This window comes from Periophthalmus magnuspinnatus, chromosome 18, assembly GCF_009829125.3.
Source record: "Periophthalmus magnuspinnatus isolate fPerMag1 chromosome 18, fPerMag1.2.pri, whole genome shotgun sequence".
Taxonomy (NCBI): Eukaryota; Metazoa; Chordata; class Actinopteri; order Gobiiformes; family Gobiidae; genus Periophthalmus; species Periophthalmus magnuspinnatus.
Window position 1 is genome coordinate 24,892,797 of NC_047143.1, and position 24,999 is coordinate 24,917,795.

General features: G+C 39.7%; 1 protein-coding gene across 20 annotated transcripts in view; it reads left to right on the top strand.

Moving 5' to 3' along the window:
• LOC117386481 (nuclear factor 1 B-type-like) overlaps positions 1-24,999 on the top strand; it is a 122,531-nt gene that overhangs the window by 72,591 nt on the left and 24,941 nt on the right. For 9 of the 20 annotated variants that reach the window (XM_055229073.1, XM_055229074.1, XM_033983848.2 and 6 more), the window contains exons 5-9: positions 6,364-6,481; positions 7,855-7,976; positions 16,960-17,088; positions 18,492-18,676; positions 24,484-24,622. In XM_055229073.1, the coding sequence (XP_055085048.1) occupies positions 6,364-6,481; positions 7,855-7,976; positions 16,960-17,088; positions 18,492-18,676; positions 24,484-24,622 (693 nt within the window). Of the gene's footprint in view, positions 1-6,363; positions 6,482-7,854; positions 7,977-13,432; positions 13,517-16,956; positions 17,089-18,491; positions 18,677-24,483; positions 24,623-24,999 lie in introns of all 20 variants that reach the window. The other 11 variants (XM_055229063.1, XM_055229067.1, XM_055229066.1 and 8 more) reach the window with 2 other exon arrangements.

The following is a 24,999-nucleotide window of genomic DNA, read 5'->3' on the forward strand; positions in this document are numbered from 1 at the left end:
AAAAGTTATGTAAGTCCATTTAAAACAGATGCAGGTGTGTGAATAAAACTGCATTGCCAGATAAAATAAAAAATATAAAAAATACAAAATAAGTATATAAGTTCATTTAAAACATTAAAAACAGGTTTGTGTATAAAACTGTGTTGCCAGATTATGAAAATATTCTCTTTTGCAGAACTGTTTAATTGTAGTAATAGTGGTGCAATATTTAAAATACAACCCAAAAAAACAAAACAAAAAACAAATAAGCATATAAGTTCATTTTAAACATTAAAAACAGGTGCAGGTGTGAGTTAAAAGTGAGTTTGTTGCCAGATTATGACATTATTCACTTTTTTGTACCTGTTTAACTGCAGTAATAGTGGTACAATAGTGTCGCCCTTTTGAAAATACAATTTAAAACAAAAAACAAACAAAATAAGTATATAAGTCTATTTAAACATTAAAAACAGGTGCAGGTGTGTGTATAAAACTACGTTGCCAGATTATGAAAATATCCAATTTTGTGTACCTGTAGTAATAGTACAATAGGTACAATATTTAAAATGCATTAGAAAATAAAAAATAAAAATAAAGTACATAAGTTCATTTTAAACATTAAAAACAGGTCCAGGTGTGAGTTAAAGGTTTTGTTGCCAGATTATGAAACTATCCACTTTTGCGTCGCTATTTAACTGGAGTAATAGTGATGCAATAGTGATGACCTATTTAAAATACATCTAAAAAAAACAAATAAGTATATAAATTAATTTAAAACATTAAAAACAGGTGCAGGTGTGTGTATAAAACTGCGTTGCCAGATAATGAACCTGTTTACCTGTAGTAATCGTGGTGCAGTTACAAAATGTTTAAATTAATATTGTGGTATTTTGTTAATCAACGAGAGACGCTCAGATAATTTTTCTTCATATTAAAACACTTTTTCCAATTTTTTTCCTATTTAATTAAATCTACAAAACACGAGATATAAATATTTTTGGCAGTAATTCCTTTGATTATTGCCAAAAAACGAACAACTTCCCGTTAAGAATCTTTCTCAAACCAACGCACGTCCCGTCTGATCTCCAAACATGTGCGGACCCCGTGTACATCCTCTCCAAACTCTTTCGTTGTTTTTGTTTAGCGTTTTAGCTTTGCCCCCTAAGCAGATGGCGCCGGCTCGAGGGTCTCCTGTGCCCCGCGCCCGTCGCTCTAAACCCGACTGAAGTTTTCGGAGCTTGGAATTTTAAAAAGGTCGTCGGGGGCTCTGGAGCTGTCACTCAGTCGGCCGGTCACTCCGCGGACGGTCCCTCTAGCTCTTCTTTGACTCTCGGAGCGGGTGGGACGCTCTTTGAAGTCCATCAAAGGCGTGCGCTCCCCCAGGTTCAAGGCTGACCAGCGTTTGGACCGGGCCGCTCATTAATGCAGCACAGAGAGGCGCTCGCATGTTTAAAAGTGTTATGTCAACACCGAGCGGAGCAGAGGGCCACAACTGTTGACATAATAGACCTAGAATTTAGACGGTACGTGCTTTGGCAAGACACTCGTGATATGAAATAGTGCGGCTACCTCAGCGCGTCTCGAGTTTAAATCACTATGCTGTACGTGAGTAAAAGTACTTCAACTTAAAGCGCTCGTGTTACACCGTTTTCCGAGCCTTTCTAATGTCGTTTCCTCGTCACAAACAGACCCGGAGTTGTGTTTTTTTTGTTTCATTCCCGCATGTTTAACGCACAAAACCTCCACATTTACGCTGATTTGTACGTCGCCAAAGCTCAAAACGCTCTGTTCCCCCTCGTGATGTCATCAAGTGGTGATCCAGGAAGTGCGCCGCTGTGTTTTTAAACTGCGATTGGATCATTTTGATGATTTCAGCTCTGGAAATGTCAATCTGTACTGAAATAAAGGTTAAAAAAAGAGAGGTGTTAACGTGAAAACTACCACTTGATGACATCACAAGGTGGAAAGGAGCGTTTTGAGGTTTGGAGATGTAGATAGACTAATAATAAAGGGTTAGTCAAACATGTTTTTGAGGAAGTAACAGCATTAAAACATGACTTAAACCTCACAAGTGTCAATTTTGCGTAATATTGGACTTAGTGTAGCATTTTAAAATTAGAAATGGAACTTTTTTTTGTAAGTTTATTGCCTTTAATAATTTTCCAACATATATATTTTTGTTCAAATATTGTTTAAATTAATATTGACTTCACAATTATTACATTAAAATTTTTACTTTGATGCTCACAGACTCATTTAACACATTTATGACGCATTTCCAGTATTACACTACACATAGACCAATGGCCGATATTTACACTTTTTAATGAATGGGTTATCGGTCTTAAATCACCAGCACCGACCGATATTTCATTTTGTCTGAGCTGCTGCCTTAAATAGTCCACGTAATGCTTCGTATAGACACTTTAGTGCAAAGAGATAGCTTTGCAAAACTGTTTTCTTATAGGTTTATGATTAAAAAGAGAGTTTTTAGTTGTTTAAGTGACATTATTTGCGGCAAAATGACCAAAATCGGCATCAATTATCAGAGCAAAAGTATCGAAAAAGCTGAAGAATCCAAAGAGATGTTTTTTTTTGTTTTTTTTATTAAATAAGAAAAAATATGTCAAAAAAAGTGTAGATATATGTGCTCATTAATCTGGTCGAATAAAATAAATTAAAATACAGAAATAAATAAATAAATTAAAAAATGAAAAAAATAATAGATTAATAAAATACATGAAAATAAAATTAAATAAATGAAATAATAAATAAATAAATAAATAAAATAAATAAAAATGAATCGGTATTGGCCACCAAAAAAAACAAAAATAAAAAACACATATGAGCCGATCTGTCATATCTACTACAGCTGTACCAATGTAAATATGTGTCGCAATAGCACATTTCGAGGTTCGATATCTCGCTGAAGAAAATATAGACGATAAACGATGATATTTAAACTTATTTACGCTACTAATACAAAAATCCTGAAGTAAAATCACCCCAAAAAGACTAGTTTGCAGGTGCGATATGGTTAAAAACAGACGAGGCGAAACATAAACAGCAGAATGAGATGTTTGGTCGTGAGTTTGTATCTGTAATGAGTCATAGAAGTGATTTATTCCACCCTCCACGGCTCAAATCCAATCGTAGAACCCAAAAAACGACCAAAAAGCTCTCAAAAAGTTAGTTTTAGTGCTAAAAAAAGTCCTTATGGTAAAAAATTGACCCTTAAATACAGTGTTTATCATGACAGGCCTGTGTGAGAGCGGCGTTCCCACTTGAATAATGTCTTGTAAGATGTTTTGGATTTGATTTGAAGTAATTACCCTCAATTTGTTTTAGGCTAAGAAATCAAAACACGGGTCCGTGCCATGTGCTTAAGCGATTCTTTTGGAGCTTCAGCGAGTACGAGTCAAACGCAGTACAGTCGCCAAGTGGCATCGTAAAACTTGTGTCTCGCCAAAACATCAGCGTGAGTGATATTCAGGGGCCGTCCTCCGACATGAATGAAACAATAACAATGGTCGCTTTGAGCCGGGCGCATTCCTCCACAAGCGGCGCGTTGTGGTGGGTCGCTGGTAGGGGGCGCTGCCAAGGACCAGACTGGGGTTTGCCAGGGTTTAGACCAGGGTTTTGGTCCGTGGATCGTGCCAGTGGTAAACCTCAGACCACAACAGACACGGCCACACACTCTCTGCTCTCGTCAGCAAAAGAGAGAGAGAGGGGGAGGAAACCAGGGAGGAGAAGAGAGGGGGAAGAAATGAGGGAGGGGAAGAGAGGAGAGGAAGACACACAGAGAGAGAGAGGGGGTACAGAGAGGGGTAAAGAGACAAGAGAGACATAGAGAGAGGGAAGGAGGAGACACTCTCTGCTCTTGAGGGGGAGGAAACCAGGGAGGAGAAGAGAGGGGGAGGAAATGAGGGAGAAGAAGAGAGGAGAGGAAGACACACAGAGAGAGAGGGGGTACAGAGAAGGGTAAAGAGACAAGAGAGACATAGACAGAGGGAAGGAGGAGACACACTCTGCTCTCGTCAGCAAAGAGAGGGAGAAACGAGGGAGGGAAAGAGAGAGGAAAAGGAAGAGAGGAGGAGGAAAGGAGGGAGGGAAAGAGAGGAGAGGAAGACAGAGAGATAGAGAGATAAAGGAGGGAAGGAGAGAGGGAGGGAGATAGAGAGAGTGAAGTGCCTCGAGTTTGAAACAATATCCCAGACCTGGACCTGGAACTAAAGCAACATTTAACTGAAGAAATGAGACAAACACACAAAAATACACAAACTAATATGTTTTTTTTTCCTTAGAGGCTGGAGATACTTCACTAAATCTATAATAATCCTGTTTTGTGCTGTTTTTATTTGTGGAATTCAAAAATGTTGTAAAAAAAATAAATTAAAAAGTGTTGAAACTATGCACTGACTATGGACTGTATTCTGGTACAGTTACTTTGATTTGCTGTTATTCTCACACGTCTCCAAACAGGGTGTACTGGTTTGATAGATTTATCCCAGATGCCCTGCCATTTATTTGAGCCAATAATCTAAAAAAGTTTTGCGTGTACATTCTGTTGACGCTCAGGACCATCACTGTGTTCTCTACTGTAACTGTATTATTTCAGTGATACAGTTACTTTAAATTAAGAATAAATCATGAGGGTTTATTATGTCATTTAATGAGAAAAAAACAACACAGCTCTGACAGTGTGTGTGTCTGTGTGTGTGCGTATATGTGGGAGCGTGTGTATGTGCATGCATGTGTATCTTTATCTGTGTGCATGTGTACGTGTGTATCTATGTGTGTGTGCGTGTCTGTGTGCATGTATCTGTGTGTGTGTGTGTGCCTCCATGTGCATGTGTGTATATGTGTTTGTGTGCCTGCATGTATAGGGGTGTGTTTGTGTGTGTGTGCCTGCATGTGTGTGTGTGTGTGTGTGTGTGTGTGTGTGCCTGCATGTATGTGTGTATATGTCTATCTTTAACTGTGTGCGTGTGTATGTGTGCATCTGTGTGTGTGTGCGTGTCCATGTGCATGTATCTGTGTGCGTGTGTGTGCCTCCATGTACGTATAAGTGTATATGTGTTTGTGTGCGTCTGTGCCTGCATGTACGTGTGTGTGTAGGGGTGTGTTTGTGGGTGTGTGTGTGTGCGCGCCGGGGTGTACGTGTGTGTGTATGTGTGTGCCTGCATGTACGTGTGTGTGTATCTGTGTATCTTTGTGTGTGCCTGTGTGTCCGTGTGTATCCGTGTGTGTGTGTGTGTGTTTTTTGTCTCTAATTATATATAACTGAAGACTGAATAACTGAAGCTTAACAAACAGGGCAAGAAAAATAAAGCTGTTTGTAAATACACGTCATGTTTTACTCAGTGTAAAAGTATTCAAAGTATTCAGAGTACTGCACTGTGATTGGCTCATGCATGAGAAGACGTTCTAAAATACATTTTTATCCCATGACTGCGTATCGTCTATAAAAAAAAGTGTTAAAAGATGAATATATACACGCAGTTTTATCTTTCAAGTACAAATATAGCTATATTTATGAACTTTTTCAACTGTTCTTTCACTTTTTGTACAACTTTAACCTCAAACAGGACATTTACGAGCAAAGTGCCTTATTTTAATTCATAAAAACATAACTTTCTTTTCCTTTCTAGGTACAAACACATCTCCGAGCATGTTATATCGCTTCGACCGCTTTCACCCAGATGCCCTGCCGTTTCTTCTCGCCTTTTATAGAAGCCCAAGCCCCGCCCACATCCCCGCACTCATTTACACGCCTGTCCAGCTCCTCGCACGTTCCTTCATTTCAATCGTTGATGTGATTGGCTGCGGTAGCTATCACTCCCGCCTCAATTCCTTAAACATAACCGAAGAACAAGTCAGCACTTTTTAAACATTACGCAGCATTTTTTTAGCCTTTGGAATAAGTTTGTGCAGCACCCTGGTCTGCTTTTAATCTCACTAAAGGAGCCTTCAAAGAGATTCATGGATTTTATCTGTCTGGCTTTTCTTGCTTTGCTGCTAACAATATTGATTACAGCGAACTTTAGGGGCCACTCACTTACACAATTGGATTTGTTGTGCACTTGAGATAATAAAAGGCAGCAAGTGCACTCTAAGGTAAAAGTTTTGTCGCCCGTGGCTCCCTATAGCTCTCACGGCTTCACCGACTTGTTAATCAGCAGATAGGGCTGGCTGGTCGGCGCCGTTAACCTGTGAATGGGGAGCGTTTGATTTGATACCTCTAAACTCAAAGCGTCAGTAAGAGTCACTCAAGCCTCGTCCTACAGTTAATTACGCATCTCCACGCTCGGTCTTATTGTGCTGACGTTCAAACTTACCTCTCTCACGGTGATTAAAGTTACATCTTTTATGTGTCCCCCTCAGTGCCCATCACCCACGGAGCGGCGGTAAACTTCTCCATGGACATGCCGAGCCAACCGTACTACCACGACCTGAACTCCAGCGTGGGGCTTCATCGCTCCCTCTCCTCCCCTCCCGGCAGGTCAGTGCCAAACTTCGGGGAAAACGCAAAGCAAAGCAGATCCGGCGCAATTAAACTCAGGTCAAAGCGGTGTAACCTTGTTCTGTGGCGTCGTGTTTGTTGTTGTTGTTACTAATGTGCAGGGTGGTAATGTCACAGGGGGCATCGCTTGGAGTAGGCGGTGCAAATTTGGATGAAAAAATTGAAATTATGTTGTATTTTTTGTACTATAAGTCGCACTTTTGTTTTATAGCTTGGCCGGGGATGCGACTTATACTCAGATGCGACTTTTCTGCTTCATTATTGTGCATTTTTTGGCTGGTGCGACTTATACTCCAGAGAATACGGTTTATACTAGGCATGAGACAATACTAAAATTTACTGTCATGATTATATCACGATGATTATTAAAGTCGCAGACAGTTTAAAATGTTATAAATGTGAATAATTATAATTTTATGTTTTTATGTTATGATTAAGTTTGATTTTTAAAGAACTGTTATAGTCTTGTACTTAAGTGTCAACAGTGAAAAAAACTACGATCTAGCGGAGAATATTCTGGATGAGCAGGGCCGTCAACAGAAATTTTGGGGGCCCGGGGCAAGAAGTGTCACATGGGCCCCCCTTTAATACAAATTAATACAAAGAGAGTCCAATTCGGACGTATTTGGACGTACCCTCTCGTTCAATTTTTTTTCGACACAGAAGACGTCAAATATATGAAGTAAGATACATGGAACTATGTAGTAAAGAAAAAACATGAAATAATTCTACTAAATATTTTTCAGCAGAAATTCAGAGAATTTGAACGTAAAATATTGAAAAAAAAAGTCTTATTTAGCTGATTTTCATTGCTACTCACTGGAATTCCATATATCATTATGACTGGTTGTGTAAGTATGTTTTGGGTAATAATTGATTACTTGAAACAAATCTTGAGCAGAAAAAGAATCCACCTAATCAGTTGTGAATAATATTTTGTGGTTTGTCTTTCAGAAAAAAACTTAAAACTGATGATTAGACAGTGGGTTATGTATTTTTAATTGTACTAACTGATAAGAGCAATAATTTTATTCAGATTAAAATGACTTAATGCACTGCCCCAGTTTGTTTTTTGATAATATTTGTGGTTTATTTGTAGAATATTGTCAACAAAATGGTAAGTTTCATTTTTATATAGTGCTTTTCCACCATCACACCACCAACGATGTTTATGTTGAGAACGGGATTCGAACCAACAACCTTCAGATCAGTGCACAAATGCTCTACCAACTGAGCCACTGTCACCCCCCTCAAAAAAAACAAACAAAAAATAGCTATATATGTTTGATTAGAAGTGCTAAACATTGTCGAAATAACAGTTACTCAAACATATTCTTGCGTTTCTTCTTCAGTAAAAGGCCTAAAACGGTGAACATGGACGAGAACATGGACACCAGCCCGACCGGTCCAGACTTCTACTCCTCGCCGAGCTCGCCCGCCAGCAGCCGCGCCAACTGGCACGACCGCGACGGAGGTGATTTCACTGTTTTATGTTTGACTTCCTGTTGACTTCCTGTTTACTTCCTGTTGGTTTGTGTCACAGTTGCAGTCGACAGCTTTGTGGTTTGGCAAAGCAAATCTACGCGTCTGTTAAATCTTATGCAAATGGTGTATCTGTACTTCTGACTACGCACCCAGAGCACTGCAAGGTTTCTTTATAATCCCAGTAATTTATCTGTTGGTTGTATATTTTATAAAATTTTAGAATCGCAAAAAAAATATTAATCTAATCATTTTGTTAGCTAATGTTAACCATTTAAAGGGCCCATATTTCACTATTTTCTGATCTCTTATAATGTTGTTTCTTCATCACAAACCTGCGTATTTTGGCTGAGTTCTTCTTCTCTCAAACCGGAAACACTCTGTTCCACCTTGTGATGTCATCATGAAATACAGGAAGTGCTCCGCTGTGTTTTACGATAACACATTTTAGCGATAATATTGAAAGCCATTATGCCATTATCCCCCAAAAAATCTATTCTATATTTACAGTTTTGTTAATTAACATGAGCTCCAATACAAATGAAACACTTAATGGGTCAGAGAAGGTACAGACGCAACCCTGTACAGCTCAAATCTTCAGAAAAGTACAAAAAAAATAACAAAATCTTACTCAATAGTGCAAAGAAAACACAAAATATTGACCCCCCAACAATAACTGTGCCATCTGATCTATGTTATAATGTTGTTTTCTCAACACAAACAGATCTGGAGTTGTTTTGTTTCATTCATCATAGGCTGAGTTCTTCTCTCAAACTGAAAACGCTCTGTTCCACCTTGTGATGTCATCAGGTGGTGATACAGGAAGTGCTCCGCTGTGTTTTTAAACTCCACACGCCTTCATTTCTAGAATCATTTGGATCATTTCAGCTCTGAAATTTCCAATCTGTACTGAACTAAACGGTAAAAATGAGCTGTTAAAATCTACCACTTCATGACATCACAAGGTGGAACCGAGCGTTTTGAGCTTTACAGATGTAGACAGACTAATAATAAAGTGATACTCAACCATACGTAAATGAAACAAAACACAACTCCTGGTCTGTTTCTGAGGAGATCACAGCATTCGTAAAGCTCTCAAGAGTCAGTTCTGCATAATATAGGTTAGCCGAACGTTAATTAAATAATCAAATCCAGTACGTTTTTGTTCGTACTTGTCCAGATTAACATTCAAATTCACAAACCTATCCTTAGCCTCTAGCTGAAATGCCGATTATAAATTCATGTACGGGTTCACAAACTGACGCAGACTTTGGACAGTTCATTTACGGTTCAGTGTCGCTCGATAAACGTCTGAGATTTGCTACACGTAACGGCTAACGCTAACAGTTTCCTAGCAAATGCATCGTGGCCTGCTTAGTGTGTGCTCAAACGCCCCTGCCGTCTCTCCCCCTCTCGCTGCGTGTAAACTGCATCTGGTTTCCGCACTCATGAACCTGTTCAACCCTTTTAAAATACATACCGTGACAGAGATAGCCGCGGGCCTCTCCACTCATATAAATGTTTGAGCACTTCTGAACCGGAGTTTTGAATGCAAATCGGAGTTCGCTCTCACACCTGTCACAAGCACAAAAGGAGACACTGGACGTCCAACGGGGAGGGTTTCAAGTACATGGTGTTCTCGCTACAGCACCTGGGGAATTCTGACTGAAAATCTCATCGCTAGCTCAGTTTTCATCAACTTTTTCACCTCGGTTGAAAAGTATTGTCGCTGTAGAGCTAAAGGAATCTGTCAGTTGCGTGATGCGTAGAAGTTTGGCTATTTAAAGACTCACAGTGCGACTTTCTTGGGTGAAGTTCAGCCGCGTATTGATGTCACTGCTTTGCCTGGATTGTTGAACTTACATATGTCCACGGAGATAAGCGGTTGAGCCCCTCTAGGTGAAGTTACATGTCAGATCTGTGGAGCGGCGGCCCATGTCAGAGTAATAAAAACACATGTACAGTGGTCCCTTGTTTACCGTGGGGGTTACGTTCTAAAAATAACCCGCAATAGACGAAATCCGTGAAGTAGCTAGCGATGCGTCGACCAGCTTTTTTGGTTCTGATACTGCGCTCTTCAAGTATTTGGCGATTCCCGATATTAACCGATACCAGAGACAGAAAACGGCATTTATTTCCTTTAAACTAAACTGAAATGAGACAAAAGCGATGCTACGGAACGTTCCAGACAAAGCTATAACATCTTTACTGCGACAAACAGGCGGCATAACCTTCATCAGAAAAGTTACCCAGTGCACCTTTATAATTGGTCAAATGAAAAGAGAGGGTCAGAATCGCTTGCGTGTCTCATTATGTTGCCTCCTGGTGCAGAGCGGAGTAGCGGAGTCGTCGGGCTTTTAATTAATGCTCCAGTGTCCCATGTTTCCGGATCATTCTCACTCTCTATTGACTTCTTTGCACAGCCCAGCGCTTGCCCTGGTCATTCAAATCCACGTGCACACATGAGAGCTAATGGCCAGAGGTGACCAAAGCACTGCAAATAAGAGGAAAAGAACAGGATTTTAAAGATTCATTATTAGTTTTTCAGTGCTTTTAGATAATGGCTACTGAGAAAGAGAAAAAATAACCCCATTAATCTCCTTATGTTATATAAATACAGGCTAGCGCAAACTAACGGAACCTTTAACTATTTTGTGTTAAAATATACGTCATATTAGAGCCATAAACTGTATAAAGACATGTGTTAAGTGAGTGTGACGTCATCCATAGCGTTCGGTTTCAGTAAAATGAAGCTCGTGGAGACTAGCAGTTATAGCGGCGAATTTGAAGCCGAGATTCGTATTTAGAATTACGTCCACGACTATCGTAGCAACCAAAGAGCCAATCCGCTCCCTGCCCACACCTCTGGTTAAGCAGGGAGCGGACGCTTAGCAACGCTGTCAATCAAACCTGTTGCTAACGCTAACGGGAGCAAACTCAGGGAAAGAAGGCGCCTGATTTGGTTGTTATTCATGTTCATATTTTGATTTACGGACAAAATGGCGAAATAAAAACACCGGGATCATGTAGAGCGGGTTAATATGAACGTTTTAAGACCAAAATGATGAGTCTGACAGCAGCAGAACTAGCGGCTAGCAGGTTAGCTACGTTCATTTATAAATACAGTCTATGATTACAGCTGAGGGATCTGACAATACCACACAATTTTTGATTTAAGTTTTATTTGGTCTTTAAACAACAATTTAAAATAGCTTTCAGTGGCTTTTTATTACCTGAATATAAACAATATAACATAAAATAGTTCATATTTCCTCTTTAAAGTCTGGACTCTGCTCCAAACCACAACCGCTTTAACTGACAGAGGATTGGCTTTGGACCTTTCCGTTAAAAACGCCCAAACTGATCACGCTGCAGATTAAAAATGACTGAATCTTGATTTCAATTCAAGTTTAATTCACCGCGCAGCCTTGTCTTTTATTGTCTTTTGTTTTAATAAACCGACAATTTAACCACAACCCAATGCAATCTTTCATTTTTGCAAACCGACATAAATGTAACTTGAAAATCCAATCTACTATATTTCTACACATTTCTATTTTATGTGCATTTACGACAATACCGTACGTAACTGTGGACTGACCTACTTAAGAACTAAAACCTAAATATCACCCATAAACCACTGCAAATCCCGCCTTTTCATCAGCTAATCTACAAGCTATATATATATTGTATTTTAATTTGACCGTAACAAGCCCCATGACTATAGGAGCAAAACATTAGCGTAGCCTACGTAGCAGCAGCAGCCGATTGCGATTGTGGCGGCTGCAAAACCACGGACCACAGCGGGCGTGCTCGCAAACTCCGGCCCGGTCCCAGCGCACACCGCCTGGGCGCATTGTTCCGCATCGAGCCAGACACTTTGGGGTGAACCATGGTGGGCAGGAAACTCTCCGAAGAAAGCCATTATTCTGTCAGAGGAGAATAAATGAAAAAGTGGAGTGATATTAAACCCATATGAGGCTTCGCTAAGTGCCAAATGGTCAATTCTAGCACATGGTTGTCGTTCGGAGTAACCTCACAGAGTAGGGAGGGGAAGCCACATCAGGAGAAGACTATGCAGTGGTACTATAGTGGGTTTTTAGATAATATTCAACATGATTTCTGAGCTCATGCTGTTAGAGCTAAACATTATGACCACATGTCTGTTGTTAGCAGGTAACAGATGTGTGAACGAGCGTTTCCCTTCTATTTTCGAACAAAGCGAGCTACGGTTTTTCATGCCGCTGCCACCTTTGCACCTTCTGCCATTTTTTTTTTTCTTCCTATTTATTAATTAATTCACTTAAAGGGCCCGTATTGCGCTGTTTTACGATCTGTTCTGATGTTGTTTCCTCATCGCAAACACACCTGGGGTTGTGTTTTGTTTCATTCACACATGTCTAACACAGAAACCCTGCACATTCAGACGGAGTTCTTCTCTCAGACTGAAAGCACTCGGTTCCACCTTATGATGTCATCATGTGGTAATAGAGAAAGTGCTCCGCTGTGTTTTTAAAATCCATACACCTTCATTAGAATCATTTGTATCATTTTAGCCCTGGAATTTCCAATCGCCACTGAACTAAAAGTAAAAAGAAGCTGTTAACTTGAAAACTACCACTTCATGACATCACAAGGTGGAACGGAGCGTTTTGATGTAACCCTGTGTCCTCAAACATGTGTGAATGAAACAAAATACAACTTCAGGTATGTTTTTGAGGAGGTAATCTTAAAAGTCCATTTCGTGTAGTTTAGGACCTTTAATTTTGAATCTTTCTATCTAAACAAACACATTATGGATATTAGTTAGCACGTAGCCGGTTAGCACGTACCTGGCTAGCCTCCATGATACCTTTGAACTCTTAGTATGTGATTTTTTTCTATGTCTATGGGAAAAATAAACGGAAAATTGACTTCCGGAACCAGAGCAGGCGGTCACTGTGGAGCTCCGCAGCAAACCCCACGACGACAATGACATAATTATACACAGAGGCTTGTGGGCAGCGTTAAAAAATTAATAATAACTGGGGAATTTATTAATATCAGATGTTGATTTATGAGAAATGGTATTAAAAAATATCCCACGCCCTTCAACAGGTGCCACAACGTTGACGTAAACTGTTAGTCACTTTTTTATAATGATACGCCTCATGTGTATTTTAGCTTTACGCTCGCAGTAACACAGGCTGACTTTTTGAACAGTGCTTAAATTGTTGTAATTAATTGTCCGGTGTAATTTCCCGAGGCAGTCCAGGCGAGTCTCTGGAGAACTTAATTAGCACCAGAAAAAGCTGGTTTTCATATGGAAACATTTGACCATAATATCAATAGTACTACATCATGTCGTCGTGTGATGCAAATAATGAAGTACTTAAGCTTGTATCCTCTCACAACCTCAGAAATAAGAAATCCCCAAATCCCTGTCACCTTTGTCGCCCCCTTCTCCAGAAACAAGAGATCCGCCTTGTGAACGGGCCCCAGCGAGACCGTACAACTCCAGCCACATCAGCTGCAACTATATTCTACATACAAGTAAATACAAACAAACTACAACTACTACGACTAATACTACTACTAATAGAAGTACTCGTGTTACTTCAAAATATTATTACACAAGGAAAACTAGTCGTATGCCAAAATGTGGACAGAAATATGCTGCTATCTGTGCGACTGCTGCTATCTTTTTTCCTTATTACTGTTATATCTAAACACACACGCTAGCTAGCTCGCCGTGTCTCAAAGCTAACAGTCACTTTCGTAAAAAAATAAATTAAAACAGCATATTAAAAGTCAAAAACAAAACTACCCAGTTGTTTTTATATGTAGAATACTTCACTTTGTGGTGTTTTAATATTTGTTATGCCTCAAAATTAGCATAAGCGTTAGCATTGAGACACAATCTTCACTATTTGTAAACACACTGAAGTGTCCTCCGGTGAAGTATTCGTTTTATTTGCGTAAGCAAAAATTGGATGACGCTAACAGTGAAAGAAAGTGAAATCTGATAGTATTATTTATTCAATGTTTTGGAAGATTTTGGACATCAGTATCATTAAAACAAGAAAATGTATGGTTTGGGGAGGCTCGGGAAAAGAAAAAGAAAAGAAAAGAAAAAGCTTAGGATGTAATCAAGACAAAAGAGGCTGAGAACACCTAGACGTAGTTAACCGTCATTTTCAGAAAACATTGAATAAACAGCATATTTAAAGTCAAATTTGTTAAAACAAAGACTACACAATTATTTTTATATGTAGAATACTTCAGTTTGTAGTGTTTTAATATTTGTTATGCCTCAAAATAAGGATTAGCGTTAGCATTGAGACATAAACATCACTGTTTCTAAACACAGTAGTGTCCTCCGGTGAAGTATTACTTTTATTTGTGTAGTTTTTAACATGTTGACAGTAAAATCCACCCGCAGCTCCCTGTCCACTTCCTTATCATTAAATATTTATTCATTTTAGCATGACTCGGCAAAAATTGGGGTTATGCTAACAGTGAGTTCGCCACTGTTTGAAAGAAAGTGAAATCTGATAGCATTTTATTAAATATTTTGGAAGATTTTGGATGTCATTATCGTTAAAACAAGAAAACGTATTAGTGATAATACAAAATACTTTGGTAAACTGATTTATTTGCGTATAAAACCCGCGTTGGGGAGGTTCGGGATGTGCGACAAAACTTAGGACGTAATCAAGACAAAAGAGGCTGAGAACGCCCTAGACATAGACCAACCAATGTTATGTAAAATACCTCTTACAGATTTAAAACCATGTAATTCTAAGATCGTATACCATCTGGAACATTCTATACACTGGAATATGAAATGCTTTAGTGAAATATCCAGTTACACGGCAAGAGTGATATAAGGCACGTACGGACAGCTAGCTCAAACACACCCATGTGATTTTCCCGTGTATTATAGAGACATTATGAATGAATTTGAACTTTGTGGACCTCGGAGATTCACAATGATGGATGCTGTCTAAAAAAACACACACGAGCCATTGCTTTGCACATCTATTTGTTATCACGCTGCCTTCAGACTCCGCGTCCAACCAGGGAAAATTGAAAAGCACACACCCATGACAGAGGAACATAGCTCAGGAAAAATATAGAGCAGTGGTAATGAGCTACTTGTTGGCACAGTTTTTTGAGTTTATAAAGTTGACTTTAGTAAACATATTTCTCGTTCAAGCTGAGCCTTCGGGATTATTCATGGGGAATTACAGTTGGTTGTCAGGCCGCGGCGAGCAGATGCTACACTGTAAAATTCAATTTAAGATTACGTGAGGGTCTTCGAATTCCTAAATCCTATTTGGAAGGCCGCTGTTAGTTCACTGGGTTTTAACACGCTGGGGAAAGTTGTGGTTTTCCAAAGTCGACTGGAAAACTGGAGTGATTTGAGATAATTCCTCCGATCACCAGTGATTTGGACAGATTTCTGTTCATTTGTACATTTGTCATTGTTTACAGCTCCTCCTGAAGACACAAGCCCCAGGATAACACTAATCCTGACTGATTTCAATACTTTGTTTTTGGCACCAACCACTCCACAGATTTTATATGAATGTTTAAGTCGGTGTGAAACAAAAGGAAATATGTTGTTTTAAGCTCCGTACATTACTGTGATTATTTGGAAAATGACCCCAGAACATCCTGCATCTGATTATATTTGACCCATCCCTAGAGGACAGAGGTTAAACGCAGTGGTGGAACGTAACAAAGTACAAGTACTTCAGTAAAATTTGGAGGTATCTGTACTTTACTTAAGTACATTTTACAGTGGATACTTTTACTTCACTACATTTGAGAGCAGTATCTGTACTTTCTACTACACTACATTTCTGAACAGGACTGAAAAGTAAACAGTACTTTTCATATGATTTGAGGGGTTATTTTTACCATGTTCGTGGAAATATCATGGAAGTTTTCGAGTTCAATCTTCGATGTTGAGGAAAACAAAAATAAATACACAAAATTCATAAGACAAATTTGGAAATTGGTTTATATTGTTACTGTGACCAAAATATGTGTCATTTTTTTAATCAATATCACTACAGGAACAACCCATGAAAAAATGTACTTAAAAGTATTTCACACAAGTGTTAATTTGTTCATGTGGTACTTTTACTTTTGCTTTTTTACATTTTACCTCTGTATCTGTACTAAAACTGTGTACTTCATCTACCACTGATTAAACTGGTCCTGGTTGTACAGTACAATTAATTTTTAGTGTAGCTTTGCACCGAGAATTCAACATATGAGCCTCTGAGACTGCGCAAAGAAGTTGTTTTTCCACTAAAATGATTAAATATAAGGTTCACTTGCTCTTACATTAAAAGTTTGTTCCAGGCAGATAATGTATTTAGTGACACACGTCGTTTTCACATATTAAAGGTCCTATATGACCGTTAAGTCGTGTTAAAACGCTGTTACCTCCTCAAAAACATGTATGGAGCTGTGTTTTCTTTTATTCACACCATTTATTATTAGTCCTTCTACATCTGCAAACCTCAAAACGCTCTGTTCCACCTTGTGATGTCATGAAGTGGTAGTTTTCACCAGCTTCTTTTACCTTTAGTTCAGTGGAAAAGTGGCAATTCCAGGGCTGAAATGATCCAAATGATTCTAGTGAAGGTGGAGCACTTCCTGTATTACCACATGATGACATCACAAGGTGGAACAGAGTGTTTTCAGCTTAAGAGAGGAGCTAAATATGCAGGGTTTGTGTGTTTAAAAACTCTCCAATAATAAGTAAATCTATATATAGTCTATAGAAAGTATTCAGGGGTGGGGAAAATAACCTTTTTGCCAAACATAATCTTATCATTTGAAGGGGAACGGCGTATCACAAGTCTACAATTTTCCATTACGACAGCTCAAAAACATTACAAAGTTGTAGTTTGGCTCGCTCTTGTTTATTTACTTGGCCCGTCTCCTCCTTGACCTTGCCTTTCGCTCCTCCCCAGCAGACATGTCCTCTCCCACCATGAAGAAGCCAGAGAAGCTGTTCAGCCCCACCTCTCCACAGGACTCTTCACCGAGACTCAGCACTTTCTCTCAGAGCCATCACCCCGGACTAACAGGTGTCGGACACAGTGGTGAGTACCCCACTTATACCCCCGCACACACCCCCACACACACCCCCACACACACACACACACACACACACACACACACACACACACACACACACACTCCCTCTATCCTCTATCCTCCCACTTAGGGCTGGAGCCACTTCTCCTGAGCTAAGCACTTGAGGAAATCCATCTCAATACTCCATTTAGCCGCACGGATCAATAGTGAGGTCTTTACTTAACACAGCCTGGTTCTATCGCTTCCCTGTCCTGTACCGCAATGTGCCGTAATTTAGGCTTGATCCGCCCGTGGTTTACGACCGGTTTATCTTTGGTTTTGGTTGTAATCCCTGTTTATGTTTCGCTTTAGGCACTGGTTTAGCAATGAGCAATTCAAGACAAAATATCAGCTTTTTTTGAATGGTGCCAAAGTACTGTATTTTCCAGAGTATAAATCGCACTGGAGTATAAGTCGCACAAGCCAAAAAATGCGTAATAATGAAGAAAAAAACATATATTTCACATATAAAATGCATCTGAGTGTAAGTTGAACTGGAATATAAGTCGCACAAGCCAAAAAATACATAATAATAAAGAAAAAAACATATATTTCACATATAAATCACATCTGAGTATAAGTCGCACCCCCGGCCAAACTATGCAACTTACAATCCGGAAAATACGGTACTCAAAATGGCGGGTATAAGCTTGTAGCTGAAACCCAGGAATAGCCATTGTTTAGTCCTGGTTCTGTTTATTCCTGGTTTAGTATTTTTAATTTAGCACTGGTTCGTTTAGCGCTGGTTTAGACCTACTTTCTTTCAACAATCTTTTGGTTTCTACGTAAAACTGCAGCATAAGCAGGCCCGCCGACAGAAATTTGGGGGCCTGTGGGTAAAAAGCCTCACGTGGGCCCCTCTGATATAACTTAATAGGGAGAGGGTCCAATTCTGCGCCGTTAAGACCCTGCAGCCCGGGACAACAGACCTCTACTTTGTCCCCCCCATCGACTCCTCTTAAACGCCCCATTTTACGCTATTTTCTGTGTAGCTTTAGCCCTTGTTTAGTGTAGATTTAGTATACCAGGATGCTTTTTTGTCCTGTTTTTTAGCCCTGACGTAGACTTGTTTTGGTCCGGTTCTAGTCCTGGTTTAGTCGGAGTTTGATTGGAAGTCAAGCGCACCTTCAGTCCTGGTTCAGTCCTCGTTGAGTTCTTTGTTATTCCTGATTTTTGACTTGTTTCTGTCCTTGTTTGACATGACGTACATTAACTTTCATACACTGACCCACTTCGAATTAATAAATACCAATAGACTTTTCCTTAGCTAAGCACTTGCACAAATCTATTTCTGTTTCCCCGTTTGCCCTGACAGATCGATACAGACGTCTTTACTTAACGCACGCTCTCTCTCTTCTATCTGTTGCAGTTATATCGACGAGGAGCCCACCGCCGCATTCGCCTCTGCAGTTTTCGGCTCCCACCATTTTGCCCCCTGCTCCGTCACCGTATTTCACACACCCGACGATTCGCTACCCGCCCCACCTCAACCCCGGAGACCCCCTCAAAAGCTATGTCCCGTCGTATGACCCATCCAGCCCACAGAGCAGCCAGGTTGGTCCAATATGTCCATCACATTACTTTGCTTTTTATAGATCTTTTGTTGTATACGTTTTAGTATTTTGTAAAGCGTTATTTACTTAAGCTGAACGGTAACACAAGTTAATCCACAAAGGACAGCTCAGGCATAAAATTCACGTGAAATTAAGTCACCAGTTGCTGTTTTTGTGATACAGAATTTGCGATAATTATACTAACAAAATATTTCAGGGTCCTATATTACGCAAAATTGACTCTTTTGAGCTTTTATCCTTGTTCTAATGCTGTTACCTCCTCAAAAACAGACCTGGAGTTGTGTTTTGTTTCATTCACACATGTTTATTACGCTCCGTTCCACCTTGTGATGTCATAAAGTGGTAGTTTTTTTTCAAGCTAGCAGCTACATTTTACCTTTTGTTTAGCAGAAACGGGAAATTCCACGGCTAAAATTACCCAAATTATTCAAGTTCAGGTGTATGAAGTTTAAAAACACAGCAGAGCACTTCCTGTATTACCACATGATGACATCACGAGGTGGAACCGAGTGTTTTCCGTCTGAGAAAAGAGCTCTAAGCCTAAATATACAGGTGTGTTTTTGTTTTAAACATGTGAGAACGAAACAAAACACAACTCCAGGTCTGTTTTTGACGAGGAAACTACATTATAACGGATCAGAAAACGGCGTAATACGGGCGCTTTAAGTACCACTGAGTATATATACTTACTAGCATACAGTTTTTGAAAGATATTGACTTTTTTTTTTTAGCACCGCGCGAGTATGAATGAGCCCGTTCACTGTTAAAGAGGCTGCGTTTGGCACAACTTAAATGGCCCCAAGTAAGTTGCCTGTTATCTGGTTGGGCTCTGCTCCCATCTGACCTCAAGAGAATCAAGATTAGATAAATTACTCCATGTGTTTTTCATTTACTCATTACTGCTATGTTGCATTCACTGGCAACCGCATATCCTCGTTTTATTCTCAGCTCCTGGTCATATTCGTTATTACAGACACCGTTGCAAATAGCTTATACCCGACGCGCTGCCAAATGGTGTAATTGTGACACGAAAAGTAGGAAGCACGCGTTGCAATTTTTAAGTTATAAAAATACATAAACTTTGAATGGCTTACAAAACAAAAGCAGGTGTCGCGCATAAGTGCTTTTAAAAAGGAAATGAGCTTGTTTAATGTACCGGTTGGCTCTCGATGAAGGCCTTTTTGGCAAGGAGCATCCCCGTGTGTTGCCAAAATGCTTCTATTAAAACTCATACCACTTTCCATCAAAGTTTTGGTCAGTAACTTAAGAATGATCAACGTTTAGTTTCACGGCTGTTATAAATCGTTCTCATAACTCGTTCGAATGCGCGGTTTGAAACTCGTCGAGCTGCGTTTTTCAATTGAACTCGCCAAACGTGTAAAAATAACACGGCAAAGTTGGAAAATAACCAAAGCGTTAAGTACAAAAACAAGACCTTGAAACCTTTTTGGCACAATGAGGCCCCCGTGGAGCTGTTTTAAATGTGGGATTACATGGAATAGTAATAGTTAAAGGCGAGGCTATAATCAGAACATTAAAAAGTCATTTGAATAATCATTTGTCAGTTAGTCGTTTGACCTCTTCTTGTAATGTGGAATTACTCTATTTTTAGTTTAATGAAATGGGTCCTTTACGACAGTTAGCCATGTTAGCTTTGTTCCATGGATTTTTTCATTTTAACTTTTATTTTTATTTCTTTCGAGCAGATTAATGAACACATCTTAATGCACTTAATGTACATTTTACATATTGTTTTTCTTATTTAAGCTTGAAAAGGAGCGAGAAGAAGAATAAAACTTATTAAATTTGAAATGAAATTGAAAATTAGTTAATGGATTATACAAGATAATGTTAAAAATAGCAACAATTTCTACTGTATTGGATGTGACATTTTGGTTCTTCTTTCCAAATACAAATATCCTCCTTGTAGATATATATTTACACCAGATGCCCTTCCCGTTGACACTACAGCACTTGTTTTGATTATGTTTCAGTTATAGCCTGTATATATAAATGGACATAGCTAACCTGCTAGCTGCTGCGTTCCAAACAGGAAGTGATCATGGGCGCGCTTCTGGCTTCAGCGACTCTGGCTCCAATTCACTTTCTATTGAAAAACTGTGGCCTCTCCCGCTGTAACTGCTGCTGTCAAACTCGTCGTTTTGGTCTTAAATGTTCGTATTAACCCGCTCTGCATGATCCTGGGGTTTTGATTTCGCTTTTGTGTCTGTAAATCAAGATATGAACATTAATAACAGACAAATCAGGCGCCTTCTTTCCCCCGAGGTCGCTCCCGTTAGCGTTAGCAACAGGTTTGATTGACAGCGTTGCCTGCTCCCTGTTAAACCAGCGGTGCAGGCAGGAAGGGGCGTTACCTTCAACATCCTCGCTCCTGATTGGCTCTTTGGTTGCTATGATACTCGCGTTCGGAATTCCAAACATGAAACTCACCTCCAAATTCGTCGCTATAACTGCTAGCCTCGACTAGCGTCATTTGACTGGAGCTGAACACTGTCCATGTCTTTACACAGTCTATGCGCTTCAACTTTAGTGATTTTCGTTTGACTTTCTAAACTGTTGCTCGTGATTCTAAACTACTGCGTGTATTTGGTGCAATAAAACGCTCATGGCAAGGGTTATGCTTCAGTCCCAGCCTTATATTTGCAGTCAACAACCCATTGGCTCCCTAAAGAAGAACTGCTCTGGCGGTCACACGTGAGCAGCCCTACTGTACGGAGACATTGTAGTAAATCATGCCGCCGGGAGCTTATTTCAAAACACAATCTGGGCGCACTAGAGAGGCAGCAGTGTCGAAGCAGGCGTCTATATAGATGAGAGAGTGCTTTATATTTATGTGCGTTTTATATCCCCACTGTTCTCACTGTAAACAAAGGGGCTCGTAGACGGCTTCGTACCCAGCGCGGGGAGCTCGGGTGAGGGTAAGAGAACAGGGAGAGGAGGGGGTCTATGTGGTTCTCTAAAGGAGGAAACCGCAGGGGATGATAAAGGCTGGAAATGTTCAGGCTCAGCTCTTGTGAGGAATTAGATGGTTTAATGTGAGTGAGAGTTTAGTCCTGTTTAAGTCCTGGTTTGGTCTGTTTTTAGTCCTGGTTAAGTACTGGTTTAGTCCATTTTACTCCTGAAGTCCTGGTTAAGTCCTGGATGTATCTTTGTTTAGTCAAGCTGGTTTTAGTCCAGTTTTAGTCCTGGCTAAGCCCTTGTGTAGTCCATTTTTACTCCTGGTTTAGTCCTGGTTAAGTCCATTTTTACTCCTGGTTTAGTCCTGGTTAAGTCCATTTTTACTCCTGGTAAAGTCCTGGTTTAGTCCATTTTTACTCCTGGTTAAGTCCTGGTTTAGTCCATTTTTACTCCTGGTTAAGTCTCATTTGTACCTTTGTTTGGTCCAGCTGGTTTTAGTCCTGTTTTAGTCCTGGTTTAATCCTGGTTTAGCACTAGTTTACTGTTGGTTTAGCTGATCCTGTTACAGTCCTGGTTTGGTTTCAGGTTCGATTCAGTCCTGGTTATGCCTAAAACCGTCTGGTTGAAAATCATTCTTAATTCAATCATTCTGCACTATAATTAATAATATAATAGCAGTGAGTTGATCAGCAAATGGCGTGAAAATAAGCGATTACAGATTGCTAAAAGATGCACATATCACTCTAAAAACAACAACTATAACATGGTTCAAAGCTCCGAAAAGTTTCTCTTCCTTAATGTTCTAATGATTTATTTTACAAATTTATGTGCAACTGAACCTAACCAGACCTGGCAACCCACCTCCGCAGTCCCCGGGGTCGTCTCTTGTTGAGATTTGACTGGTCCTCTGCTGGAGGTGCTGAGGAAGCTGTGCGTCTGTTCTAACATAACACAACACGATGCTGGAAGGAAGGAAAGAAAGAAAGAACGAAAGAAAGAAAGAGGAGAGAGACCAGCGAGCGAAAGAGGGGGGATCGGCAAATAACTGGGCTCTTAATAATCCAATGGATGGGTGCCAGGATGTTTTTATGCTTGCTTTAACGCAGATTATATTACACTCTAATTAAACATTCTATTCACATGGACTGGAACCCTGCGGACACGACTCTACCCCAGAAAAAGCCCTGTTTAAGTTCTGAACTCCAAAATGGACTCCCCAGCCAGACCCCAGCTGCCTGAAAAAGCAAACCCCCGTCTCTGCCCATATATAAAGTCCCCCATTGCCTCCTGGGTTTGCACACTCGCCATTGTAAAGACTCGGACTTTTTCTTTTCACACTCGGCTCCTCCTAAATTCCCTTTATGAGCGACATTAAAATCATTGTCTGAAATCATGTAGGAAAGATATTGTTGCCCGTGCCCCCCTCGTGAGTTTAAGTTTAACCGCGGCAGCCGCTAAAAATCCATTATTCCGCTCACCTTTTGTTGTTCATTTGAGGTGTGTGAACGCGAAACGGTCCGACCGACGCGGCGTGGAGTTTGCGCAGCGTAAATCGCCGTAGAAAAGTCAAGTCGGTTCCGTCGCCCGCTTGTGAGTTTATTGAGATGTGCCTGATTGCATTTTTACAGGCTCGTAAACATAAGACTCTAGAACGTTCCTTTGAGACAGCAACTTTGGTGGTAGACTAAACAACTGCAGTTTATCTGACTGTAGTATTTAGATGAACGTTAGCGTCGGTGCTAGTGTACGTTATGGTTATGTGGAGCGTGCGTAAATCTTGAAATACACTTGGCGTGATCTGGACAAGAGCAAATATATCTTAGGTCTTTATTTAAAAATAAAATAAAATAAAATAAATGGAAAGAAGAAAAAAATAAACTAAATAATAAAAATAAATAATAATAATAATAATAATAATAATAATAATAATAATAATTCATTTTATTGTATTGTTATTATTATTTTTATTCATATATATTTTTTTTTATAAAGATCTAACATGTATTTGCCATTGTTCAGATCAGATCAAGTGTAATAATAGTACATTTTATTTATACGCACCTTAAAAACAGGTTATGGTTATGTGGAGTCAGTTTTGCATCATGATTTGAAGAGAGGAAGAGAGTTGATTAAACCACAGAGATCCAAGTTTCATAAGAAAACAAATATTTTAACAATTTTAAGAAAAATCTACCATTGAGTTAGAATCGGTATCATATTGTTCCAGAGGGAAATTTGCTTTGGGCCTAAGTGCAAACAGCTGCAAAACAGGAACACAAGCTGCCGCTCCCTGTTAAACCAGCGGGAAGGGGCGTTACCTTCAATAACCTCGCTCCGGATTGGCTCTTTGGTTGCTAGGATACTCCCAAATATGAAACTCGGCTCCAGATTCGCCTGCTAGCGTCGCTGAGCTTCATTTGACTGGAGCTGAACCCTGTGGATGACGTCACACTCGCTTAATCCACTTCTTTATACAGTCTATATATTAAATTAAAGATGCATTTCGTTTTACTTTCTAAACCGCTCCTTGTGTAAATGGAAACAGCTGCAAAACAGTAACACAACTGATCTTTTTGCAAAACGTTTGTGTTCAAAAGTCATTGTTTTGTCAAATCTATTAAGTCCATATTGATATTCAGTTTCATCCAGTGACATTTTGACGACTCTTGACTGTTCAGATTGAATTCACTGTGTCAAACTCGCAGCTTTTTCATTACTTTTCCAAATTTGTCCATCACAATAAAAGCAAAAAAAGACTGAAGAAGCTAAAAAAAAAAACCTGCGTTACTTTACTTTACTCCAAAACGTTGATCTGTTTTATTTGCTTTGCTTTGTTATTTCTGTACTGACCCTGATGCCCTCCCGCAGCCCAACAGCAGTGGTCAGGTTGGGAAGGTCCCGGGACACTTCACCCCTGTGCTGGCCCCCTCCCCTCACCACGGCGCAGTCCGACCCGTCTCCCTGTCCATGCCCGACACTAAGCCGCCAATCACCACATCTACGGAAGGTAAGAATCTGCAGCGATTTCAGCGAGTTTAACGATTGAAACATCACAGTGCACGCAGAAAAAAAACACAAATATTTACTGTTATGCTCGTTCTGGTCTGGTAGATGTTTAGCTTTGGTTTATTATAGTTACTACGCCGTTTTACTCGATTATGGAAAAAGAAATAACACAATCATTTGGCGAATACTGTCTGAAAGTGTCACGCACTAGAGGAAGTTCTGAGACGTTTTGTTAAGTTTAAATATGTTTTCTGCTGTTTTAAAAGCCAATTTAGCTTCAATTTGCAGCTTTCCGTACAGCATTTCTTGTTTTTTATTATATAACGCAATTTTTGGATTTAAGAACTAACTGTAATTGCTGTTTTAAGTCCAAAATAC